Source organism: Canis aureus, chromosome 13, assembly GCF_053574225.1.
Source record: "Canis aureus isolate CA01 chromosome 13, VMU_Caureus_v.1.0, whole genome shotgun sequence".
Classification (NCBI taxonomy): domain Eukaryota; kingdom Metazoa; phylum Chordata; class Mammalia; order Carnivora; family Canidae; genus Canis; species Canis aureus.
In genome coordinates this window covers 33,231,962-33,257,598 of record NC_135623.1, presented here as the reverse complement: position 1 = coordinate 33,257,598, position 25,637 = coordinate 33,231,962, and the positions used below count along the sequence as shown (strand labels likewise).

Here is a 25,637-nt window from a genome sequence, read left to right as displayed (position 1 = left end):
CATGATTTCTTTCCTTAATAAAGAGTAATATAAAGATATTTCAAAAACTAATATTTTCAGGCTCTCATAACTTGAAAATGAATTGTTCTACCTACAGAACTTATGACTCACTCATTATATTTTAATAAAAGATAACAAATCAATTTTCTACATTCCCCTAAATTCTTGACAGATCCTGATACATAAAATGACCTAAAATAGGTATATAATTGTAGAGATTTCACTTTCAATTATTCTAGAATTCAACACGTCTACTTATGGTAGACTGTAATTACAGAAATAGTGAAAGCAGTGACTCTTCTTGGTTTTGCTTTTTGCAGAACAACTGTTCAGTGATAAAAACTTAAATCTCTTTAATCTGAATAAATAATATCATTTTAAAAATCAGGTGCAAAGAGACTGAATCTGAGATATGATTACTGGATTAAATGAAGCAGAATTTAACTTCTGGTAGCTCATGTACCATTACAACACCAGTTTATTACAGTTAGCTTTGTATAAGGGACATGACATTCCATCTAAAAGTTCATCAACAGCTAAAATGTTCATGCCATGTTATAAAGCCATATAAAAAATCCTTTTAGTTTAGTACTTGTTTTTATGATTAAAGTACATTATCATTAGTAGTAAGATACCAAATATAGAAATGAATTAGAACACTAAAACTAGAAAAAAACCTATATGTTAGTTATCAATAATCTTTGCTTCAGGTCCAAGTTTGACAATAACTATTATATATAGTAGGAGCCCTAGACTATATTCTTCATACATGTTATTTTAAAACACAACAATCCTATCCAGGAGATACTACTCTTCCCAGTTTAAAGAAGGCTCAGAAAGGTCACGCACCGCACCCAAGGTCATACAGCCAGTAAATGGCGGAAATAAAATCAGGACCCTGATCTTACTTGATATAGGGCTTGTTAGCACTTTATTGAATTCTATTCGAATAATTTTACATTAATTTCCTTTTTTAATACATTATATCTAAACTGTGTAGCTAGCAGTAATATGGACATAAGATTAACATTCAGTTGGACTTACTTATTCATCTATTTATCCATCCTCCCACTCATCTACCTCACAGTCAAGTCATGAAAACTGCTATTGCCTAACAATATGTAAAGAAGTATAGAAAATAGGCAGGCCCGATTTCATGTGCTGAAGGCTGAAAGTGAGAGATTAATATAAGCAAAATGAATTCATCACTGGGTGAAATTCTAGAGGAGTAAACTTTTATCTTCTAAAGGTCTTCTCTAGAAAGGCTTTCCAAAGATAGCAAGTGGGTGATCAAGATCAAGATCAAGATCAAGATATGAAGCTAAGAGATTAGAAAATCAAAGAAGAGATTCATAGGTTAGTAGCAGTAGCGAATAAAGACACCAGCATAAACCACCTCCCAGAGTCATTACAAGAGGGCATTTATAACACTTCTGCATTTAGAGGCACATTCATAAATATTTTTCAACTTTATACTGTATACTTGATGCTTCAAAGAAAAATTAAATATTTGAAATTGTTGCTTGAGCAGTGGTCAAGAGAATTACAATGTCCTTTACATTTCTAATCCTATTAATCCATGGCTGGGCACCACCAGCATTGTCTAGGGGCCCTGCAAAAAGGCAGAACATCGGTGTGCCTGGGTGGCTCAGCTGGTGAAGCAATTGCCTTCAGCTCAGGTCATGATCTCAGGGTCCTGGGATGGAGCTCTGCATGGAGTCCTGCATCAGATCTGCAATAAGCAGAAAGTCTGCTTCTCTCTGCTCATTCTCATTCTCTCTCTCCTTTCTCATATAAAGAAGTAAAATCTTAAAAAAAAAAAAAAAAAAGCAGAACATCGAGACTGGTTACCAGACCCAATGAATCAGAATTAGCATTTTAACAAATTCTCAGGTGATCTGTATGCACAATACAGTTTCAGAGGACCTGCTCTAAGAAGCAAAAGGAGTAATCCTTACTTTATATATATTGACAAGAGTTTCACAAAAGGAACATAGTGGATAGGAGAAGAAACACCAAGGAGACAGGTGCACACATCTTAACTTCCTTGGTGCTCTTCTCATTGAACAGAGCAGATGAAAGAGAAGACACTGCAATTTTTCTACTTTCAGTTTACTTTAGAAATAAGTACATGATAGGCATGAAGTTGTCACTCGTTCCTAACTCAAACAGATATACATAAGAAAAATTACCCAAAATAAAAGTAGCTAAAGTTATCAATTCAGAAAGGCTGCACCAACATCTTAAGGAAGTAGAAAAATGAATGATTCCAGAGATAACCTAGCCAAAGAAAATATTAATAGAAGAGCTAACGAGAGACTCTCTATGTACTTCTACAGATCTGATGGATATGAAAAATACGTTGTCTAGGAAAGAAAGGAAATTCAGGGATGCCTGGGTAGCTCAGTGGTTGAGTGTCTGCCTTTGGCTCAGGTTGTGATCCCGGAATCCTGGGATCGAGTCCCACATCAGGCTCACTGGAAGGAGCCTGCTTCTCCCTCTGCCTGTGTCTCTGCCTCTTTCTCTGTGTCTCTCATTAATAAATAAATAAAATCCTTAAAAAGAGAGAGAGAGAGAGAGAGAGAGAGAGGAACTTCAAAGTAGTTCTTGTTCCTTAGACTGCTTTTTCACACCCCAAGATCTTTTTAAAGCCCACTATCTTATTATCCTTTTAGAGCACACCCTGAAATTTTATTTACAGCAATTATCAAAATCTGTAGTAATGTATTTATCAGTACATTTATTGGTTTAAAGCCACTTTGTGGGCAGCAGCCCCAGTGGCTCAGCAGTTTAGTGCCACCTTCAGCCCAGGGTCTGATCCTGGAGACCTGGGATCAAGTCCCACATCGGGCTCCCTGCATGGAGCCTGCTTCTCCCTCTGCCTGTGTCTCTGCCTCTCTCTCGCTCTCTCTCTCTCTGTCTCTCATTAATAAATAAATAAAATCTTTAAAAAAAAAGCCTTTTGTATATCAAAGTCAGCTCCATAATGTCAAGGACTGAGGTTTCTTTCTGTCTCTTTAGTCCAACAACAAATATTGATCAATCATATTGGACAGATAAATATTTGCTGAGTGAATACATTTAAAAATCCACATATATTAACATGAATGTTTCTTTTCCTAGGCATCTGTCTGTATCAAAAAACTAAATAAATTCTATTGAATACATTTCAGTTTCAGGACCTAGCCAGATACATGTATTTTAATCATTTAAGTCCTTTCTAGTATCATGCTACTTGAGATATTCTCTCCTGTTCTTCTACACATGTATTAGTTTCTTTTTTATTAAGATTTTATTTGAGAGAGAGAATGAGAGGGCATGAGTCGGGGGAGGGGCGAAGGGAGAGGGACAAACAGGGAGCCTAGTTAACTGGAGGTTCAATCCTAGGACACTGAGATCATGACCTGAACCCAAGACAGACACTTAACAGGCTGAGCCACCCAGCGCCCGTTAGTTTCTATCTTAATTTTAGTTGAAAATATAGGCTTTATAAACATAAACAATTCATAGCAGTTGGTGATTATTATTTCATATTTCAGGCCTATATGCACTGTGTTTATATAGCACATGACTAACTATGTTTCCACATAGAAATTCTAGAGTCTTCTATGGTAAGCCCTTCTTTCACAGCCCTTGTCAGGTACAGAGAAATCCATTACATTCCAAAAGGTGCCAGTAGGTGGTATTGTGCCCAAGACTATAGCAAATTAACTGAATGTCAATTTAGGAATTTCCTACTCTAATTCAACACTAAATTCCCAGATGTCTCCACTCTTAGAAGCTTAATAATGGCTACAGGACCCTTGAACATGGCTTCAAGATATAAATCAAAGCTTTTTGTAGTGCTACACTGAGGGAGAAAATACCTTGAATAATTTTAATCAAGGAGATCTTTTAAATACATCCCCTCTCAAATGGGGCAATAATTCATCAGCAATTTCAGCAATTAAGACCCAAAATTCCTGGATACAAAATATGTCCTCTACTGATATTTTTTCTACTGATATTTTTTATGAAAGAATAATTTTTTAAAGATTTTATTTACTTGAGAGAGAGAGAGAGAGAGAGCACGAGCAGGGGGCGGGACAGAGGGAGAAGCAGGTACCACTGAGAAGGGAGCCAGATGCGGACCCTGGGTTCATGACCTGAGTCGAAGGCAGGCACTAAAGGGACTGAGACACCCAGGTGCCCCCTACTGATATTTTTAGTTATATTTTAGAGAACCAATTGTAATTAAATATGAAAAAATATTATAAAGTTATAAAGTACCTGCTGTAGAGTATTCCAAGGGCCACATCGAAGAATTTCTAGTGTATTCAAAGGAGGCATCATGTTGACTGGGCATTTTACAGGTCTCTTCATTTTAACAATTTTCTTTTGTTGATTTTGTTTGAAAATTTCAAACCAAGGTTTAAATGATTTTATCCAAGCTAGCCTCTTTTCTTCAATAGAAGATAGAAGTGTTGGCTTTGGTAAAGAAGAGGTCACAATACTTTCACATTCACCTTTATTTTCATCACATTCTTTGGAGGTTTCTTTAGGTTGAGACTTAAGAGAGTTTATTCCTTTAAAAACTAAGGAGTTTTTTGCATTACAACTACCCATGTCTTCACAAAGAGCATTTCTATCTAAAATATAATCTTGCTCGTTTATTTTGCCTTCTATATTTATCATGGAATCACTACTGTTAAAAATCACAGCACTATTCAGAGTATTGCCTTTTGGGTTCTTCTCAGTTTCTTTGGATTTTAAGTCAATTTCTTTTTCTTGTATTACCTTTTCTCCTATAATTTCAGGATTTTCTAATTTTAGTGATTGTTGCTTCATTGAAATCACTGGAATATTATTCTCTTCATATAACGTTCCATTCTCTTCTGATATCTCTTCTTTTTCTTTTTGTATCTTACTCTGTTGACTATCTTTGATTATTTTTTGTGCTTCAATGTTTTTCACCTTGTTAATTTCTTGATTATATCCTAATATTACTATGTGGGTGTCTTGTCTCATATTCTCATTTATGGCAGGTTTCACATTTGCCCCTTTTTGTGCTTGAGACTTTAATTCCTGCAGCTGAAACCGTTCTTTCACATTTTCTTTTAGATCTGGGTTTTCCAATTCAGTTTTTTTGTCTATATTTTCACATTTTCTTTCTTCCTTGACAATTTTTTCGGAGCATTGTTGTTTTGCCAAGTTCTCATTTTTTACTTCAATTTCTACCAAAATTGCCTGGTTTGTAGTAGAATCTTTTGACTGCATTTGTATTGATTCTTTTAATACAAGCTGCCTACCTACATCTTCTCTTTTATCTGATTTTTCAAGTAGCCGGAGGCAAACATCTTCCCACTTCTTTGACTTTTCATCCTCTACCATTTTGGCAATATCATCTTTATTCTTTGATGTATCTTCAACAGTTAAACTTTTGATATTATATTCACCTTTCTTTAATGCTCTACTTATTATTGCCTGTTTGCTTGCATCTTCTCTTAATCTTAATATTTCTTTGTTTAGCAGTTGCTCTTTTTCTCTTCTCATGATGTTCTTTTTTTCTTCATATTCTTTTTCTCTCCTCCTCCTCTCCTCCTGCTTCTGCTTTTTTATCTCTTCTTCTATCTTTTGTTCCTCCTCCAATCTTTTTCGTTTTTCCTCTTCCATCTGTCGTATTTTTGCTTCCTTTTCTTTCCACTCTTGTGCTTTCCTTTTCTTACTTTCTATTCGTTCTTTTATGAGGGGAGCATATTTTTGGAAGGCCAAAAATGCTTTATATTTAGCTTGGATTGTTACAGCTGCATTATGCTGCAGTTTTAATAAGCGCATTTTTTCTTTTTCTTGTAGATCTTTAAATCTTGTTCTTTCTTCTTCCATTTGTAAATGCAAGTTTTTAATAAATTCCTAAAGTAAATAAAGGGGAAAGGAGAGGAAATGAGTAGGAAATATCAATGAGGGAGAAAGAACATGAGAGACTCCTAATTGGGAAACGAACAAGGGGTAGTGGAAAGGGAGTTGGGAGGAAGGTGGGGATGACTGGGTGACGGACACTGAGGGGGGCACTTGACGGGATGAGCACTGGGTGTTATGCTATATGTTGGCAAATTGAACTCCAATAAAAAATATACTAAAATAAACAAACTCCTAAAGTAAGATAAATAGTCAGCATAAAGATATTATTACAATTACATCTAAAATATAGGCTACAAACAAGTAATAAAATTGAATCAAGATGAAGCTACTATAAAATTCACTTCAAAGAAGTAAAGCTATTTCTTTTAAAGTATATTAATCTTTTAAAATATTTGAGAGTTTTGATCATGTTAATAAGTTGATATTCTAATATTATAGCTATAGTAAGCCACTCAGATGTAAATTGAGGAATTCCTTGAAGATAGAAAAAAAGCAAGAGAAACCACAAGCCAAAATTTGTGTAGGAGAAAAGGACTTCAAACTTTCTGAGATAGGAGGTCTGATAAAGGAGACTCCCAGAGCCAGCACAGAGACTGCAAAAGCAATAGACTTGGTGACATTTATGATACCATGAAGGCAAGGTAAAACATACATATGAGCAATATGAAGAACTAGCTTAGTCACACATTTTATCCTTTCTCAACTATTAAGAGAGCTGATAAGCATATATTGCATTAAATTAGATCATTTGGAGTTAGGTGAGAAAAAAATCATTATCACTAGAGTCCTAAAATAAAAGTAAACAGATCAATAAAATTCAGCAAGAAAAAATAAAATAAAATTCAGCAAGTATTTGAGGAAAACCTTAAAAAACTGTAGAATTATAATTTTATATAAGCATATTCACTCACTAAACCAGTTTATTTTAATTTTAGGACATTGTATTTCAAAGAGAATTTCTGATTATAATTTTTAAAGCTTTAATAAATTAAATCCTATATAAGGTAGGCAATATTATTTTAAAATGTCCATTTCAGGGGCACCTGGGTGGCTCAATGGTTGAGCATCTGCCTTTGGCTCAGGTTATAATCCTGAGGTCCTGGGATCAAGTCCTGCATCAGGCTCCACACAGGTAGCCTGTTTCTCCCTCTGCCTGTCTTTGCCGTTCTCTGTCTCTCATGAATAAATAAAATCTTTTAAAAAATGTCCATTTCAAGTATAATAATTTATTTCAAAAAAGAATGATTATTGTAATGATCAAGAACAAGAAATAGATACCTCATGTTGTTTAAATTTCTCTTTCCATATTTTCTCTTCTTTATTGAGTTCATCATTCATCTTCTCCTGTTCTTGCTGAACATATGGTAATATTAAGTTATTATATTCAAATATCAAATAACATTATGTTCTTTATATTCAATTCTTACAACTTATATTTGTAAAAACATATTTAAAGTTAATAACTCACCCAATGATTCTCTGTTTTTAGTACTGGGATAACAACTTTAATCTCAATATAAAGTATCACATAAATGATATCTAGTGTTCCCATTTTGAGCACATAAAGATGTTTGCAACCTGGGAATGTTATTTGAGAATGTTTATTCACATAATAAAATGCATTGGCTAGATATGCTGTTGGCAATGCAAAAATTACAAATAATATTTGCGAGATGAGTTTTGCATTACAATTTTTCTTTCCACGCCATCCCAATTTAACTCACATAATCCAACATTTCAGTGGATAATGATTTTCTTGATTAGTATCTATTTTGCTAAGGATCTGCAGAATAAACAAGATCCTTTCCTCTAAAATTTTACCTTTCATATGGGAACTCTATTGCAAGTTTGCATATTACCTCAAATTTAGCAGGGTAAATTTATCACAAGAGAAGACTATCAAGGATCACAGTAGAAAAGGTACTATAACTAGAAGATCATGAAAAGCTGCACATAGAAGATTGTATTGAAGGCATTTATTAAATGTTTTCAACTAGGAAAATGATTGTAGCTCTGTTTTTAGGAAAATTAAATGCATACATTAGAGTTAAAGACAGAAAGCCAAGGAGTCCTAAAGAGATCAATGAGGTAGGTATTAGACAAGCCCATGTAAGAATCAAGGAGGGCTTTCTGTAGATAGAGTGGCCTGAGGACAGATACAAAGACAACGTCAATCTGAAACTGCTACAAATAGCCAACTGTCTGAAATAAAGGAAATGGGAATATTTCTTTGGATATAATCTTTTTTTTAAAAGATTTTATTTATTTATTCATGAAAGATATATATAGAGAGAAGCAGAGACACAAGCAGACACAAGCAGAGACACAAGCACAAGCAGAGAAGCAGGCTCCACGCAGGGAGCCCGACGTGGGACTCGATCCCGGGACTCCAGGATCGCGCCCTGGGCCGAAGGCAGGCGCTAAACCGCTGAGCCACCCAGGGATCCCCTGGACATAATCTTATAGGATGAGAATTAAGCAGAGAAATAAGTCCTTCTGACAGCACTATGGTGAGTGAGTTTGTGGAATACAAGACCAAAAGTAGAGAGATCAACTAGAGACTTTAGTGAGTAAGCCAAGCTAGGACATGCTGAACTACAGAATAACAGTAAACAGGTGAGTGTATGAGAAGATGGATAATATAACTATTAGAGGGAAGAGCTGAAGATGGTCTTTATCTTTCTACCTTTCTAGTGTAGCTCATCAAAATAACAAGTACCAAAGGAGAAGCACAATTTAGAAAGACAATGCCCTCAGTTCTAGACACATTAATTTCTGAGTGTCAAGAACTTATAGGAGAGTTATGTAGTTCATTTTTTGTTATAAATATATATTTGTTTCTGAACAGCTATGGTTGTAACTATTATCGAGAAAGTATATGAAGAAAAAAGGACAAAGAAAGAAATCCTTAATAGTACCATATTTAAGAAGAGAGAGAGACAGAGACAGAGAAGGCTAGAATGGATATAAAGGAGGAACTGCCAAACATAGAAGCAGAGAATCAAGGTGGTGTATTCACAGAGAAGTCAAGGAAAAGAGAAATGGTTAACAATCAAATTCTTATTGGCATAAAATGCTACAGAGGACACTATAAAAACTGAAAAAGAATATGTGAGTATGGAAACTTATAAATCACTGGTTATTTTTGTCAAGAGAAGTTTCATTTAGTCAAATGGTGGTGATATATACCTAGTAGGTTTGGGATTCAACGAGAGATGAAGACATAATGTAGCAAAAATTACCCTTTAGGAGGCCTATGATAAGTAGAGCTAAGAAGCAGCTAAAGTAAGACTTTGAACAAAGGTAATCTCAATGATTTTTCTTTTGTTTTGTTTCTAGGATGGGAAAACTGAATTTGCTTATAAACAACAAGAGGAAGTTGACAGGAGTGTTTCAGCATACAAACTAAAACAATCAAAAAAGTAGGGGTAAACTGAAAAATAATAGAATATGGAGCAGAATGGGGAAAGCCAACCTTTAGCAGAAGAAACCTTTCCTACTGAGTGTGGAACAAGGATAAGAAAAAAAAGCAAAGTGAATACAGAGGTTGGTGCAAACTAGATAGAGGATTAAGAAGAAGTTCGCAATTGATGCAAAAATGTTATGTGATCACTTGCCAATAATGAGGAGGGAGAAGTTAGGTAGAACTCTTTAGGAAAGAAATTTACAATAACTATTTGGGAGAATGGAACAGGAAGCTAACAAAGGACACAGAAAAGAACTATTAAAAGTAAGTAAATTACAAATTTACAATCCATCTTTATAAAATTATGGCATGATCCCATTGGTAATGTTTTAAGCCCCAAGGCATGACAAAGCATACATTTAAGATTTCATTAAAGTATTTTAAACTATAATTTTATGATAAAGCACAAATTACTTAGTTCAGAAACTAAGAATTCTTTGAAGGTGGGGCCCAGGTGTTAGATCTCTTTTGTCATCTAAGCACATAGCTGAATGCTTTGTCATTGAGGTAGTCCATGTTTTTGTTTGTTTGTTTTAAAGCAATTAAAAATGGTAGTTTAGGTAAACAGAATTTAAAAGTCAGATGTTTTCTTAGCCTGAAAACACCACTACTAATCAATAGCAATGATGCATTTAAACATAAGATGGCACTACTACAATAACCTATATTATATTAAAGCCAGTCTAGAGTAAAGCTTCTGACTTTTGGAAATAACCACTTAATCTGGTCTGTGGAAAGGAAAATATAACAAAAGGAAAGCTAATGATCTATAGTTCACACTACTAGAAAAAGCCACAGGCAAACTAGGTCTAATGTATATTGCTTATATATATAATCAGGAAATGAAATGTACTCAACATGGACAGTGAGAATACATTAGACTGCCTCTGTGATCACATGTCAATGTTCTCTATATGCAACACTCAAAATTAGTAAATGTGGGTAATATGTAAGACCGAGAAGTCACTCCTGCTTGTTATCTACACATTCTAAGGATCCTGATGGCCATAAAGTGAGGTCCTAAAAATCCACCAGTTTCTCAATATACCACTACCATGATCTAGAGATGTGGACCACCTGGGGTAGGTTTAAGAGGCAACAAAAACAAAAACAAAAACTCCTTTATACCAAAAAATTTCTAGTCCCAGGAATTTGCTCAATTATGGGAGCAAGGCACAGAGCATTAACTACATGGGTGAACTGCTACAACCAATTATGTTTTATGTAATTGCTATACATTAGACCACATAGCAAGGACACTTCATGATCTAGAAAATTCTGTTGCATTCTTATATGATTAGAAGAGTATGAAAAAGCAACAGTTCATGTGTAAATATCAGCCTTTCTAGGACAATCTTCGTAATTTCATTGACCCTAGGGGCCCTGGAGATCCAAAGAAGCATCTGAAATTTCAATGAATTTTAATAAGTTTTTAAATAAATTAATTTAATTAATTTAAATAAATTTATAAAATTAAATTTAAATAAATTTTTGAATTCCAATAAATTCAATGAAAACTAATCAGGAAGTCCATAGAAATAGTTACTACAGTCAATTGCTGCAATTATCAGGAGAACTTGGGATGCCTGGGTGGCTTAGCGGTTAAGTGCCTGCCTTTGGCCCAGGGTGTGTTCCTGGAGTCCCGGGATCAAGTCCCACATCAGGCTCCCTGCATGAAGCCTGCTTCTCCCTCTGCCTCTGTCTCCGATTCTTTGTGTCTCTCATGAATAAATAAATAAAATCTTTAAAAAGCGGGCGGCGGGGGGGGGGGGGCAGCCCCGGTGGCTCAGCAAGCAGTTTAGCGCAACCTTCAGCCTAGGGCCTGATCCTGGAGATCAGGGATCAAGTCCCACATCGGGCTCCCTGCATGGAGCCTGCTTCTCCTGCCTGTGTCTCTGCCTCTCTCTCTCTTTCCTATCTCTCTCTCTCTCTCTGTCTCTCCATGAATAAATGAATAAAATCTTAAAAAAGGGAGTAAACCCCATAGAATAGAGCTCAATCCATACCATAATCTAAAAGCATCAGTACTATTCAGAAGTAGTTACCAATTCAAAAAGTGTATTAAAAAAGCCCAGATATCCATTGACAGATGAATGTGTGTATATACATATATGTATATATTGTATATTGCATATACTGTATATATTATATATTGTGTATATTGTGTATAACATACATATATATGTGTGTGTGTATATATATATATACATACAATGGAATATTACTAAACCTTCAAAAGAATGAAATCTTGTCATTTGCAACAACATGGATGGAACTAGAGGGTACTATGCTGAGCAAAATAAGTGGGTCAGAGAAAAATATATTATTTCACTTATATATGGAATTTAAGAAACAAAACAGATGAACACAGAGGAAGGAAAGGAAAAATAAAATAAGATGGAAACAGAGAGGGAAGCAAATCATAAGAAACTCTTAACTACAGGAAACCAACGGAGGGTTGCTGGAGGGGAAGTGGGTGGGGATGGGGTAATTGGGTGATGGGCGTTATGGAGGACACTTGAAGTCATGAGCACTGGGTATTATATGCAACTGATGAATCACTAAATTCTACCTCTGAAACTAATAATACAATGTATGTTAACTAAACCAAATTTAAAGTAAAAAAATTTTTAAAGAAAAAATGTATAAAAAACAAAAAAAATTTAAAATACCCTTTACCTTCTGAATATTCTCTAATTTCTTCTTTTCAACTTCAAATTGTTTCATCCAGCAATGTCTCTTTTCTTCTTCTTCTTGAAATTGCGTTTCTTCTCTATCTCTTTGAGCTTTGAGAGTTTCTTTCTCCTGGTCTTCCAGTTCTTTCTGCTTGTCTTGCCATGCCTCAAAAGACTGCCTACATCTTTCTTCCACTTCACAGTATCCAAAATTTATATCAGCATCATCTGTATTCATGAAGAGAAATATTATTATTCTTTTTTTTTAATTCATAGAGACACAGAGAGAGAGAGAGAGAGAGAGAGAGAGAGAGAGAGACAGGCAGAGGGAGAAGCAGGCAGAGGGAGAAGCAGGCTCCATACAAAGAGCCTGACGTGGGACTCGATCCCAGGTCTCCAGGATCACGCCCTGGGCTGAAGATGGCACTAAACCACTGAGCCACCAGGGCTGCCCAAATATTATTATTCTTAAAAGCAAATCTCTCCAGATGCCTGGGTGGCTCAGTCTGCCTTTAGCCCAGGGCATGACCCCTGGAGTTCCGGGATTGAGTCCCCTATCGGGCTTCCTGCATGGAGCCTGCTTCTCTCTCTGCCTGTGTCTCTGCCTCTCTCTCTCTCTCTCTGTGTCTCTTATGAATAAATAAACAAAATCTTATTTAAAAAAAACTCTCAAAAGTGACCTAATATAAAGTATAAAAGTAATTTTGAAATGAAGAAATAAGGGCAATGTATTACGAAAGTAAAAATGATAATATGCAAAAAAAATACATGTTTGAATACACATAAAAATTCTGTTGCAGTCATATGCAGGGAAGTTCTATTGTAGTCATATACAAGGAAGTTCGTCAATAAAGAAATCACAACTTGACTTAAACTATACCACAAAATTTAATAAAAAACGTGTGTGTGTGTGTGTGTGTGTGTGTGTGTGTGTTGTAGCTAAGGGAATATAGTTAAAGGATACTTAAAAATACAAGGCTGGGAGCACCTGGGTGGCTCAGTCAGTTAAGTATCTAATTCTTTTTTTTTTTTTTTTAAGTATCTAATTCTTGATTCTTTTTTTTTTTTTAATTTTTATTTATTTTATGATAGTCACAGAGAGAGAGAGAGAGAGGCAGAGACATAGGCAGAGGGAGAAGCAGGCTCCATGCACCGGGAGCCCGATGTGGGATTCGATCCCGGGTCTCCGGGATCGTGCCCTGAGCCTAAGGCAGGCACCAAACCACTACACCACCCAGGGATCCCCTAATTCTTGATTCTTGGTTTTGGCTCAGGTTATGATCTCAATGTCCTGGGATGATACCCCACCTCAGGCTCTCCGCTTGGCAGGGAGTCTGCTTCTTTCCCTCTCTCTCTGCCCCTCCCCCTGCTCTCTCTCTCTCTCTCTCTCTCTTTCTCTAAAATAAATAAGTAAATCTAAAAAAAAAAAAAAAAAAATCCAAGGCTGGGCATATATGTTTCAGCCATCTCTCTATATATACATATTGATTTTAAATTTAAATAATTTTAAAAATATTTGAACCCAGTTAATGTAGGAGGCATAAAAAACTATGAAAATATGAAGTTAAACAAGGCATAAAGGCATAGTAATTTTCAAATATCATGATTATATTTTTCTAAATGCTAAAAGAAAACTGTCCAAATTTTTTTCAGATAACTATGGTCAATCACATAAAAATAATCAAAAATATCATTGAGCAGTTTGGCTCACCTGGCAAAACATGTTCATCCATAGGCAAATCATAAGAACCAGGCTCTGGAATAGAATCAGGACTACCACAATGGATTTTACTCCTCAGAAATTCTTCTTTTTCTATTTCAGATAACATCTAAGAGGTTAAAAGAGTACCAATAATTAAGAAAGAGTAAAGAAAGAGTAAAGCAATCATTTAAAAATATGTCAAGTTTATGTACACATATCTAAACTTTTATTTACTTTGAATCTCTCTCAAATACAACTCTATAGCACACCAAAAGTATTATTCCCATAAGATTATTTTTTTACCATCCTTGTCTTTCAGAAAAACAATGATTTTCTAATCACTCTCTGATATTTATCTGTAGTATTCAAATATACTACTTAAAAATCTAAAATGACTAAGTATGAGAATAAAAGGTACAGCATTAGGACATAGTCAATGATACTGTAATAGCCTTGTATGGTGACAGATGGTAGCAACACTTCTAGTGAGCATAGCATGATGTATAGAGATGTTTTATTACCATGCTGTATACCTGAAGCTAATGTAAAATTGTGTCAACTATATTCAAATAAAAACAAAACAAAAAAAAGCTTGAAAATCATTTCGAAGTGTCTATACTAATGTTTGTGTTCTTCCTAATACATTTCCATATTTCTTAATGATCTAATAAGTGATTGCTCTATATATAAATAGCTAATACCTATGTTTAAAAAGAGAATTATTCTCTAATTTAACCTGAATTATGCAAAAGTCATAATGTTGATGAATACTTTTCCAAGACTTCTACCTAATTCTAGTTGGAAAGATAGAGGATCTCTATTTCAATGAAGTAGCAATATGATCATTCAAAATTAATATTTCAAATCTGTTACCAAAAAAGAGAGTAAGAGACATATATATACATATATATATTTGTGTGTATATACACATATATATTTATATGCAATTTTCAAATTATGTTAAACATCTTAGGAAGCAGGAGTTATGTAAAATTAGAGATAGTTGGTAAAATGAGAAGTAAAATGAGTCCAAGATGATGAACCTGTAGAAGAAATTTCTCAAATATATTTCTGGAGGTTTTAACCAAAAATGCTAGGCTCTCCTTTACTCTTACTTCTATAGGAGTATTTATATTTAATTTCTTTAAACTAACAAGATGTTCTATTTGAAAATTTCCATGGGATATTTAAAGTCTACTAGGAACATAGTAGATTCCTAAGCAGGGTAATAAACATTATATTCATTGTTTCCCTTGGAGATTTTAGGGGAAAATATCACATAATATAGTCCTACTGTTTTATCTACATGCATTTTAAATTTCCAAGTACTGATGATTCAGATCACTATTTCTAATATTTTTTAAATTGAAATTTGAGTTGTTACATATTACATGTCAGAGTAAACCATAAAGCCAAAAGTGATTTGCTTAAAAATAATTAATTTTTAAATTTTTTAATTGGTTAATTTTATCTTTTTTTTTTTAAAGATTCATTTATTTATTTGAGAGAGAGAGAGAGAGAGAATGGGAGTGCACACACCAGGAGGAGGGGCAAAGGGAGAAAGAATATTAAGCAAACTCCATGCTGACATGGGGCTCCATCCCAGGTCTGAGATCATGACCTGGGCCAAAACCAAGAGTCACTGAGTCAGACGCTTAAAGGACTCTGCTACCCAGCCGTCCCAATCAGTGAACTGTCATCCTTCAAAAGAGGCAAAGGTAAATTTCTAACTATAATATTCAGTACTTTCAGTCAAAAATTGATCATATACCTTTATTAACTGTTCCGGATTTTCTTTATGTTCAGTTGATAATTCTATCCTTAAGTGCATGTGATTATTAGGAACTCTATAACTATAGTCTAGAGGGGAAAAAAATGTTATAGCTTTAAATATTAGAGTAGGGTAAAACATATTAAAATCTCAAATTCTTTCATTATACTTTAATCTCAAATTCTATTATAGTATATTCTTGGTGAGTGACTCAAAACAATAGGAAAATAATGAAAAATAAAGAACAGAGAAAACCTGTAATCTTTGTTCTAAAAATAAAAGTGACAAATTTATAAAGCACTCTCTTGATCATCTTTCATATTCTAGACTGAAGTTGATACTGCAGTGACACCTGGATTAGAAATCAATAAAGGTTCAATTCTACTGCCACAAACTAGCAATAAACACAGTTTAATAAAAGTATGTTTATTTTAAAAGATTATAATTACTAACATGAATGAAGTGAGCTTTCATTCCTGATTTTATGAGTTTTTGTTGAATTTTATTGTCTTTTTATCCTCTGTGCAGATGCAGTTATTTTTTTTCCGTATTTAACCAATGTGCTCTTTCATGGTAATCTTCATTAACAGTAAACTGTTGTTCACGGATGACTATCTTGCTGGTAACTAACTACTCACACCTATTTTTTCAGACATTACAGATTTTCTTCTTCAACACCTATTCACAGTTTCACCAGCCTGCTTTCCCATGTGAGGGGTTGAAAAGCAAAAATAACATTCTCCAGATTCCTTTGAAACTAGGTTTCTAAGGGTGATTTAGGTTCTGCCAATTGGAATTCCAATCCACTAAAGACTTCAGATAACCATGTCCCTATTCAACATCTAACTGTGAATGCATACAGAAATTCAAGCAAGCATTGCCTAGCTAAGCTCAGGCAACCCACAGAACCATAATAATATGGTTATTTTAAACCACTCAGTTTGTTTTTCAGCAATAAATAACCAAAACTTCTACCTTTACCAATAAAACAAACACACAAACATCCCCAAAACCCTTTTGCTTAAATCAGCTAAAATAGTTTCTGTCTACAACTAAGAGCCCTAACCAATATATCTACATTTGTAAGTGAAATTAGCCTCTGGTTACTTTTGTGTGTATGCTATGCTTGTACAGATTTATATTTGTATTTGAAATATGCAAATTTTTATAAATGAAATAGTATATAAACTGCAGATTTGTTTATCCTTTATGGATTGTAAGAATTCAACTGTAAAACCATACTCATTTCTTTTTTTCCTTTTCTTAAAACTCATACTAATTTCTAAGGACATTTGAGAAGGAAACTTTTTCCACTTTCTTGCAAGATTATTGATTTAATCATGTTTCCCACTTTTTTGAAGCAATTTTGATAATTATAATTTTCTTTGAAAAATATTCTATTGAGACTAACAAACTTATTTGACCAGAACTATACAGGAGATTTCACAATCTCTAAACCACTGCTAGACTCATAGTTATATAACTTTTCATGTAACTAATTTTTTACAATGTGTTTCGTTTTATTTTTTCTTAATTAGGCTATATAATTGCCAATATATCTATAATATATTTTCATTGTATAAACTTTAATATATACAAAATCCCCTATAACTCAACTACAGATAATCACTGCCAAAACTTGAAGCATCTACATAAAGTAAGTCTCTATATATCCATTCACACAAGTGCTCAGAACAAAAATCTTGGAGTCAATTTCCTCTCCTCATTTTGTGTCAATCCATCCTTTTGGATCTTTTGGTTCTTTTTACTTTAAAAATGGTTTCTAGAATATGCCTATTTTTCATCATTTCCACTCCAATCACTCTCATCTCTAACCATACTATTACAACAGTCTTGTAGTAGACTCTTGCTACCTCAGGTTATCTTTTTTATGTAATCACTAGAATAATTGCCTTAAAAATGTGTCAGATATCATCACTCCTTATGCAAAAACCTTCACATACACAGAGTAGAATTCAAAATCCAGATCATGATCTATAAAAGCTCTATATGATCTGAGCCCCAGATGATCTGTGCCTTGGCCTTCACAGAGCCTTCTTTCTGGAACACTGGCTTTCTAGATATCCATGTGGCTCATCTTCTCATTTGCTGAGACATCCATGTGGTTTTCCTTCTTAGTCATTGCTCAGATATCACCTCCTGAGAGAGGACTTCCCTGACTTACCCTATCTAAAACAGCAACCTCCAATCTCTATCCCCTATCTTAATTTTTTTCCTTCATGGATGTAATCATTATTAAAATATTACATATTTATTTGTTTATAGTCTATCTCTCCACACTGGATAAATAGAATAGGAAAGCAGACTTTTGCCTATTTTGTTCTCTGTTATATTCTCAGTGGCTGAAACAGGTCCTTTTTTTTTTTTTTTCTCTTTTATTTTATTTTATTTTTTTTAATTTATTTTTTATTGGTGTTCAATTTACTAACATACAGAATAACCCCCAGTGCCCGTCACCCATTCACTCCCACCCCCCGCCCTCCTCCCCTTCTACCACCCCTAGTTCGTTTCCCAGAGTTAGCAGTCTTTATGTTCTGTCTCCCTTTCTGATATTTCCCACACATTTCTTCTCCCTTCCCTTATATTCCCTTTCGCTATTATTTATATTCCCCAAATGAATGAGAACATATAATGTTTGTCCTTCTCCGACTGACTTACTTCACTCAGCATAATACCCTCCAGTTCCATCCACGTTGAAGCAAATGGTGGGTATTTGTCATTTCTAATAGCTGAAACAGGTCCTTTCACACAATAATATTTGTTGAATGAATGCCTATGAATACCCACATTGTAATATGTACCCATATTTGCATAAATGAAACTGATTTTTATAATAACTTTAAATGCTATATCATGAATATTTTTATTTCATTAAATATTATCTAAGCCATCTTTTCTAATGAATGTTGTTGGACACACTGAGAACCGTTGAACATTTAGGCTGCTGTGATTTTTAATTATAAATCAAGCCATGATTAATTCTAATTAAATCTTTGATCATTCTATTATTCTTAGAATAATTCCAAGAAGTAAATTTGCTCAGTTGAAGCAAATAAAAATTGTTAGTTTTCTGGGCACCCCAGGTGGCTCAGCGGTTTAGCGCTGCCTTCAGCCCAGGGCATGATCCTGGAGACCTGGGACCGAGTCCCACATCAGGCTCCCTGCATGGAGCCTGCTTCTCCTTCTGCCAGTGTTTCTGCCTCTCTGTCTCTCTTTCTCTCTGTCTGTCTCTCATGAATAAATAAAATCTTTTAAAAATTGTTAGTTTTCTGGTGTAAATTATGTTTTTCTCAAAAAATGTATAAACTAATACTTCTAAAATATTCCTGTCACTAATTTCCTTGTCCTTAATGCAAAGTAAGGATGACTCTTGAACAACATGAGGGTTATGAGTGACAACTCCCCACGTAGTCAAAAATCTGCATATAACTTTTGATTGCCCAAAACATGTCTACTAATAGCCTGTTGTAGACCAGAGGCTTACTAATAACAAACAGTCTATTAATATATTTTATATATGTATTATATACTGTATTCTTACAATAAGGAAAGTTAGAGAAATAAAAATGTTAAGAAAATCACACAAAAGAGAAAATCTATTTACAATACTGTACTAAAAAAATCTGCACATAAATTACCTGTGCAGTTCAAACCAACTGTGTTGTTCAAGAATCAACTGATTAGGGCTGGTAAAACAAACTGTTGGTGGCTAGTATTTATTGGACATGTAAAGAAAGTTGTACGGAAAATAAAATACATGGATTATAATAAATTTAACAATCCAGTATATTATAGATATTATAGTTGGGAGAACTGCACATACATGTATATAACAGCAGATAATAAAAACTTCAAGCAGTATAATTTTCTAAGTTATAAATTATTCATGCTTACAAAAAACTTATCTGTCAAACAGATAAAAACTATACTTACTTAAAATATCAGTATCTTCCAAGTCCTGAAGAATGAGCTCTTCAACAGTTTTACTCTTATTCTTTATGATGTTAATGCAGTGAAGAACTGACTCAGGTAATTCATCCAAATCCTAAAATTTAAAAAAAATAAAACAAACTGTTAAGTTATTAAAACCATATATCAAAAATTTGATAAAAGTTTTGATACACCAAAACTTTGAGCAAACGTGTAAATGAGTTCAAACAAGTATATTTGATTAAAATATGCTTTTCATTTTCAGATGATTATGAAATACATCCATGATTCTATTGGATTTCATATGCAAATGAAGAATTACAGAATTTTTTGTCTCACTTGAATTAGCTATGGATAAGAAGACATAATAATGTAAAAATTTTAACCTTCCAAAAGTAATATATAGGTTATTGTAGTCCTAATTAAAAGTCAAAGTATAACTACCTTTTGAAACTTAGCAAGTGAGGATTTTTTGGGAAAATGCTTTGTGAAAAAAAAAAAAAAAAGAAAATGCTTTGTGGAGGTTTTGAAAAAGTAAAACAAGGAATCTGACATATTTGATACTTAATAAAAAACTACAAAACAGCAAAAATTAACAGAATGGAAAAGAATAGACAGCCTTGGATAGATTATATGAATAAACAACTGAACATATACAAAAGATAAGACGAATCAATTAAGAGGTAGATTATATGCCAAGTGACATTAATAATATTAACTAAATATGAGCAGGAAAATTTCTATTTTCTATTTAGATCTATGTTTATAACATAAAACATATGAAAATAAATTCCCATTAGTTTAAGGATTTTGATATAAAAGAATGAATCTATGAATACATTTTCTAAGCACATAAACATTGAGGGAAATACACAAACGAAAAAATAATAGATTTGATTTCCAATAAATAACTACTTCTATAGGTCTACAGATTTCATAATAATTTTGCTTTCCATATATATCTAATAGCATTGGAAAGCTCATGATTTAAGTTTAAAAAAACCAGGATACAAATAAATAATTCTATGTATAATATAATCCCAATTTTGCAAAGAAATGAACATATATACATGACTTCTATCTTCTTTTTATAAAGATTTATTTATTTATTCATGAGAGACACAGACAGAGAGGCAGAGACATAGGCAGAGGGAGAAGTAGACTCTCCAGAGAGAGCCTGATGAGGGACTCATCTTGGATCTCGGGATCACACCTTGAGCAGAAAGCAGACACTCAACTGCTGAGCCACCTAGGCATCAATGTACTTCTATCTTCAATGTACTTTATATATTTAAATATCTAATAATATGCATTTTAAAAAAGTGATCCTAAGGTTAAAAAATGAGATAACTATGAAAAATGCACTGAGAAAAGTTTAATTTTTCTCCTGCAAAGTTTATTCCAGTTAAAAGGTTCTTGAAAGCTCAGCATTTAACACTTACTGTATCACTATTATCACTCTGGGTGTCTGATTTTGAATCACTATCAACATCATCTTTTTCTAATGAAGAAATGCTGATTTTATCCAATTCAGCTTCTATTTCTTCTTTGAGCTTTTTATCATCATCATCATTTTCCATCATCCTTCATAATAAACAAAGAACCATTTTAAGAAAATTGAAGAGGCTAAAATGAATAAAATCTATGGGTTTTTAGAAGTGTGATACCAATCTGACACATTCTGTGTAAATATGTTTTCACCTAGGACATTTTTATCATATCTTAGTTGTACCATATATTAAAGAACATTGTTTTTTCTCTCCATTAACTTATTATGTCTCTAAGTTTGACTATAAAATGATCAACTCTAATAATACTCTCTCAATTCTCTAAGGGGAAATTCACATTGAATGGCCTGTCTTAGCTTCCTGAACCAAGAAATGTCATAGTAAAATTCATCCTCGTGGAATAATTGCTTCTGAACAGCTTGAATATTCAGATTAGAAACCTCATAAGAAAAAAAAAAGAATACTCATTAGGGAACAACCTAAGTCTATACATGGGGCAACATATTGGTTAGTTTCAACTCATTAGCTCAAGTTGTCAATTTTACTATAGATAGCCACATGTGTTTAGCAACAATATATTGTAATAATGGATAATATATGGCTTATAAGATCACTATTTATATTATTTAAATCTTTAATGTTTGTGATAGGTATCAATCAAGCAGTACATTACAGAATATCTTTACATAATCATTACCATCATCAACTGGCTTCTATGTATTGAGCACCTGTGACAAGCCAGGCACTAGAAGACACTTTGTAAGATTGATAATCATCAGAGAAAATTAACAGATATAACGTCATTATAGTCATTGTATTGAAAAGAAAACCAAAATTTGTAGTGTCTACTTAACTGCATGTAGTCATTATGCTAATAAGTAATGGGGACAGGGCCCTACTTGAGAGATCCTGCACCCAAAGCCAGTGCTCTCCCCACTTTGAAATGATCTCTAAACTTAGTCAAGCTCTTGATCTGCCCGGCAATCCTTTAGAATATTCCCTGATCCAATAGTCTTCAAATTGCAGATGGTAACTCATAGTGGATTAAGAAATTAATTCAGTGGCATTTCATCATAAACTTTTAATGATGGAATAGGATAGGGAAGATTGGGTCAGAAAAGAAACTATAAATGTACCATATATGTTAAAGATAAAAAAATTCATTCTAAAAATGCTTTTGTTTCAATTGTAAGTGGGCATATATGTACTCATGTGTGCATGGGCTGCAGTGTAATGTGTAAACTGGTTTCTTTTAATGTGGGTCTTGGTTTAAGAAAACAAATTTGAAAATCACTGCACTTGTCAATTCTTATTTTCCAGACTATTCCAAACTTTCATTCTTTCAAGTCCCTGACCTTTCCAGTACTATCTTCTTGATTCTTCTTTCCTTCCTACCTGCCTGCCTGCCTTCCTTTCTCTTTTCCTTCTTTCATTCATCTCAAAATCAACTTTTTGGGAGCCAATCAGATATATTAACATCAGTGCTGGGTGCTATATTAATTAAATAAGACAAGTAGCCTGTGTTCATAGTTTATAGTCTAGTTAACAAAGAAAATGAGATACCCTCATTTTCCTATTTCTTTTCCCAAAATCTTGTCATATTCATTTTACTTGGAAAGGCACCCCTCCCTAATAAGTGTAATTTTCTGCCTATTCTCTGAATCTGACAATTTTTCACCATTAAACTGTGCTCTACCCACTATTCTTGCTGTTTACCCCCTGCCATACATCTTTTTATCCTACTTGTCTCTCTTCTCCATGTAAACACAATCAGTTCACTCCCATCCAAAAAAAAAGAAAAAAAGAAAAAAAAAAAGAAAAGAAAAACACCTGTGCCTGTCTTTCCTCTAGTTGTATGTATCACATCTTTCTTTCACATACAAATAATGGACTGATTTCCTTGTATTGCCTACACTCTTGGACATTTATCCCAGAGAAATGAAAATTGATGTTCATGCTAAAAGTTGTACATGAATATTCACAACAGGTTTATTCATGATGGTCTCAAACTGGAGACAACCAAAATGCCCCTAAGTAGGTGAATGGTTAAACCAATTCTAGTACATCCATACCATGTCATACTACTCATCAATAAAAGGAATGGATATTGATGTGTGTCACAACTCCAACAAATCTCCATGAATCTCTGGGGAACTATGTTGAGAAAAAGCCCAAACCAAAAGGTAATATGTTAAATGACATTCATATGACTTTTTTGAAATGATAAAATGACAAAATTTTATAAGTGGAGGACCGATTAGTGTATTCCAGGAGTCAGAGGTGGATGGAGTTGGAGGAAGGTGGTCATGGTAATAAAAGGGTAACATGAAAGAGTCTTGTAGCATTGGAGCTGCTCAGTATCTTGACTGTAGTAGTAGATAAGTGACGATATTCAGATGATAAAAATTGTATATAATATGTACAAATGAGTACAAGTAAAACTGAGGAAATCTAAATAAGATTAGCAACAAGATGTTACCATTGGGAGATACTGGGCAGGGTGCAACCGATATTGCTGCATTGTTTCTTAAAACTATGTGTTAATCTACAATCATTTCAATAAAAAAAATTTAATTGAAAAATCCCACATACTCACTAAAGAAAGTTAAATAGATTATGGTGGATTCATGGAATGGAATACTATACAAGTCCTTTTAAAAATGGGGATATTTGCTGTGCTCCTGTGGAAAGGTAGAAAAGAAGAAATAATTGAAAAAAACAGCACATGGTAGAAAACTATTCAGGGTAACGTCTCTTTTGTGTAACTACACACACACACACACACACACACACACACACACACACTCTCTCTTTTTAAACATAGAAACGTTCTGGGAGAAGTTGGGAAACTTTTAATTTTAATTTCATACCTTTATGCGGAGTGATTTAAAACAAAACCGTGAATATGTACTACTCTTGTCATCCTAAAAACTAGTTTTAAAACAAATTTTATGGAAAATAAATAAACAAATAAAACAAATTTTACCCATATCTTCCTCCTGCAAAGGAAAACAAAGCCAGAAACAGAACCAGTGTTAAGATGCTATCCTGTTATTAAACTTACTTAAGGTGCAATTCAAAAGATCTGCTAGGTGGAAATCAGATATATATATATGTAGCTATAGAGCAGAATGCGAGGGACACAAACTTTATGGAGAAAGAAAGGCAGGAGAATAAAGGTAATGGATAAAGGTAATAAAGGTAAAAGTCATTTCCATCGTGTCTCTCTCTGCTCTTCAAATGGCCCTGTCCAACCACATGTCCAACCACATATGTGATCTCAATCTTTCGAGTAGCAATTTGTTTAAAAAAGAGTAACGGGTGAAATTAGCTTTCATAATATATTTACTATTATAATACTATATCAAAAAAATATAATAATGATAAATGTATACTATTTTAAAAGGATACTTTTGACCCCATATACCCAAAATATCATTGCATCGCGCAGTCAGCATCAAAGTCATTAATTATGAAGATCGAGGCAAAGAGACTATGGTCTCGCATCCTATGCACTAATTCTTCAAAATGGGACGCGCGCTTGACGCCCGCAGCAGCTTTGGAGCTGGAGCCGCTGCATGTGCAGGCCTCGGCGGCCCCCTGGCGGCCACAGGCCGCGGAGGTCACTGCCGCCCGGGAAATCCCCCGCCGCACGCGCGCTGCGGGAGACTTCAAGGGGACGGAGTAATAAATAAAGCTGCCCAAAGTGGGAAGTCTTGAGGAGCTCGCCTTGCAAACTGTAGCTCTCCAAGCTCTAAACATAAGGGAAGCAAATTACTTGAGAGGGTGACTATGAACCATAAAAGGGAGGCGGCGGCGGCGGAGGGGGGGGTAGGAGGAGGGGGAAGAGGGGAGTGGAGGGAGGGACGAAAGGAACCATCACTTAGGGAGGGGGCAACAACGGCCGCCACCGGAGGCTCCCCAGACCGCCGGGGGGGGGGCTCCAAGTTTTGGGGAAGCTAACTAACGCCTGCCAAACCGAAGCAGCCCAGGGATCCGCGGCGCCCCGCCCGCTGGCCCGAAGGCCTGGCCTGGGCAGACACGGGCTCGGTCCGGGCCCCCCGCGCCTCCAAGCCCAGCCCCGAGGGGCCCCGGCTCACCCACCAGCCGCCGAACCCAAGGCTCGGTTGGAAGACGGCGCCCAGACGCTGCAAACAAACCGTAACCACGGCAACAGCCAATCCCAGGGCAGAGGGGCGGCTCCCTTCTGACCGGTGCCCCAGTAGGACAAACTACCTCCGCTCCAAAGTGCCCCGAACGCCGCAGCTCAGGAGCTGCCCTGAGAAGCTTGACCTTTTTTTTTCCCAGGTTATACTTTGATGTTCAAATGCTTTGGGAAAGGATTTAATAAGAACGGCATGTTGCTAGCGTTGCCCAAGTCGAGGTAGGCTGACCTTTTTTTTTTTTTTTCTGATCTATTATATTTGTTACAACTAAGTAATAAGTTAGTATTACTTAGTAACTGATTCGGAAGAAGGCACAACTAATTGTGAGTTATTACAACTTGCAACTAGGTCCAGTTCAGTTGCCCACGTAAACACTTCGTTCCACCAAACTTTAAGCTTGAACAGTGACTTGCGGGACGGGAAGTTAATAGTTTGCAAGGGAAACCAATAAATGGTTTGCTTTCAGTGACAGCTGTTTATTTTTTATTTTTTTATTTTTA

At 34.7% G+C, this 25,637-nt stretch overlaps 1 protein-coding gene across 25 annotated transcripts in view; it reads right to left on the bottom strand.

Moving 5' to 3' along the window:
* The window catches only part of LRRIQ1 (leucine rich repeats and IQ motif containing 1), a 215,338-nt gene extending 190,226 nt beyond the window's left edge, over positions 1-25,112 (bottom strand). For 21 of the 25 annotated variants that reach the window (XR_013350624.1, XR_013350623.1, XR_013350625.1 and 18 more), the window contains exons 1-9: positions 25,072-25,111; positions 23,568-23,652; positions 20,906-21,047; positions 19,467-19,578; positions 15,513-15,601; positions 13,751-13,868; positions 12,044-12,267; positions 7,177-7,251; positions 4,270-5,889 (exon numbers count right to left, since the gene is read on the bottom strand). Coding sequence is in view for 18 of the 25 variants with exons in the window: in XM_077845688.1 (XP_077701814.1) it covers positions 4,270-5,889; positions 7,177-7,251; positions 12,044-12,267; positions 13,751-13,868; positions 15,513-15,601; positions 19,467-19,578; positions 20,906-21,046 (2,379 nt within the window). In the remaining 7 variants the exon portion in view is untranslated. Of the gene's footprint in view, positions 1-4,269; positions 5,890-7,176; positions 7,252-12,043; positions 12,268-13,750; positions 13,869-15,512; positions 15,602-19,466; positions 19,579-20,905; positions 21,048-23,567; positions 23,653-25,071 lie in introns of those variants that run through there. The other 4 variants (XM_077845682.1, XM_077845694.1, XM_077845695.1 and 1 more) reach the window with 4 other exon arrangements.
* Positions 25,113-25,637: the final 525 nt, after the last annotated feature.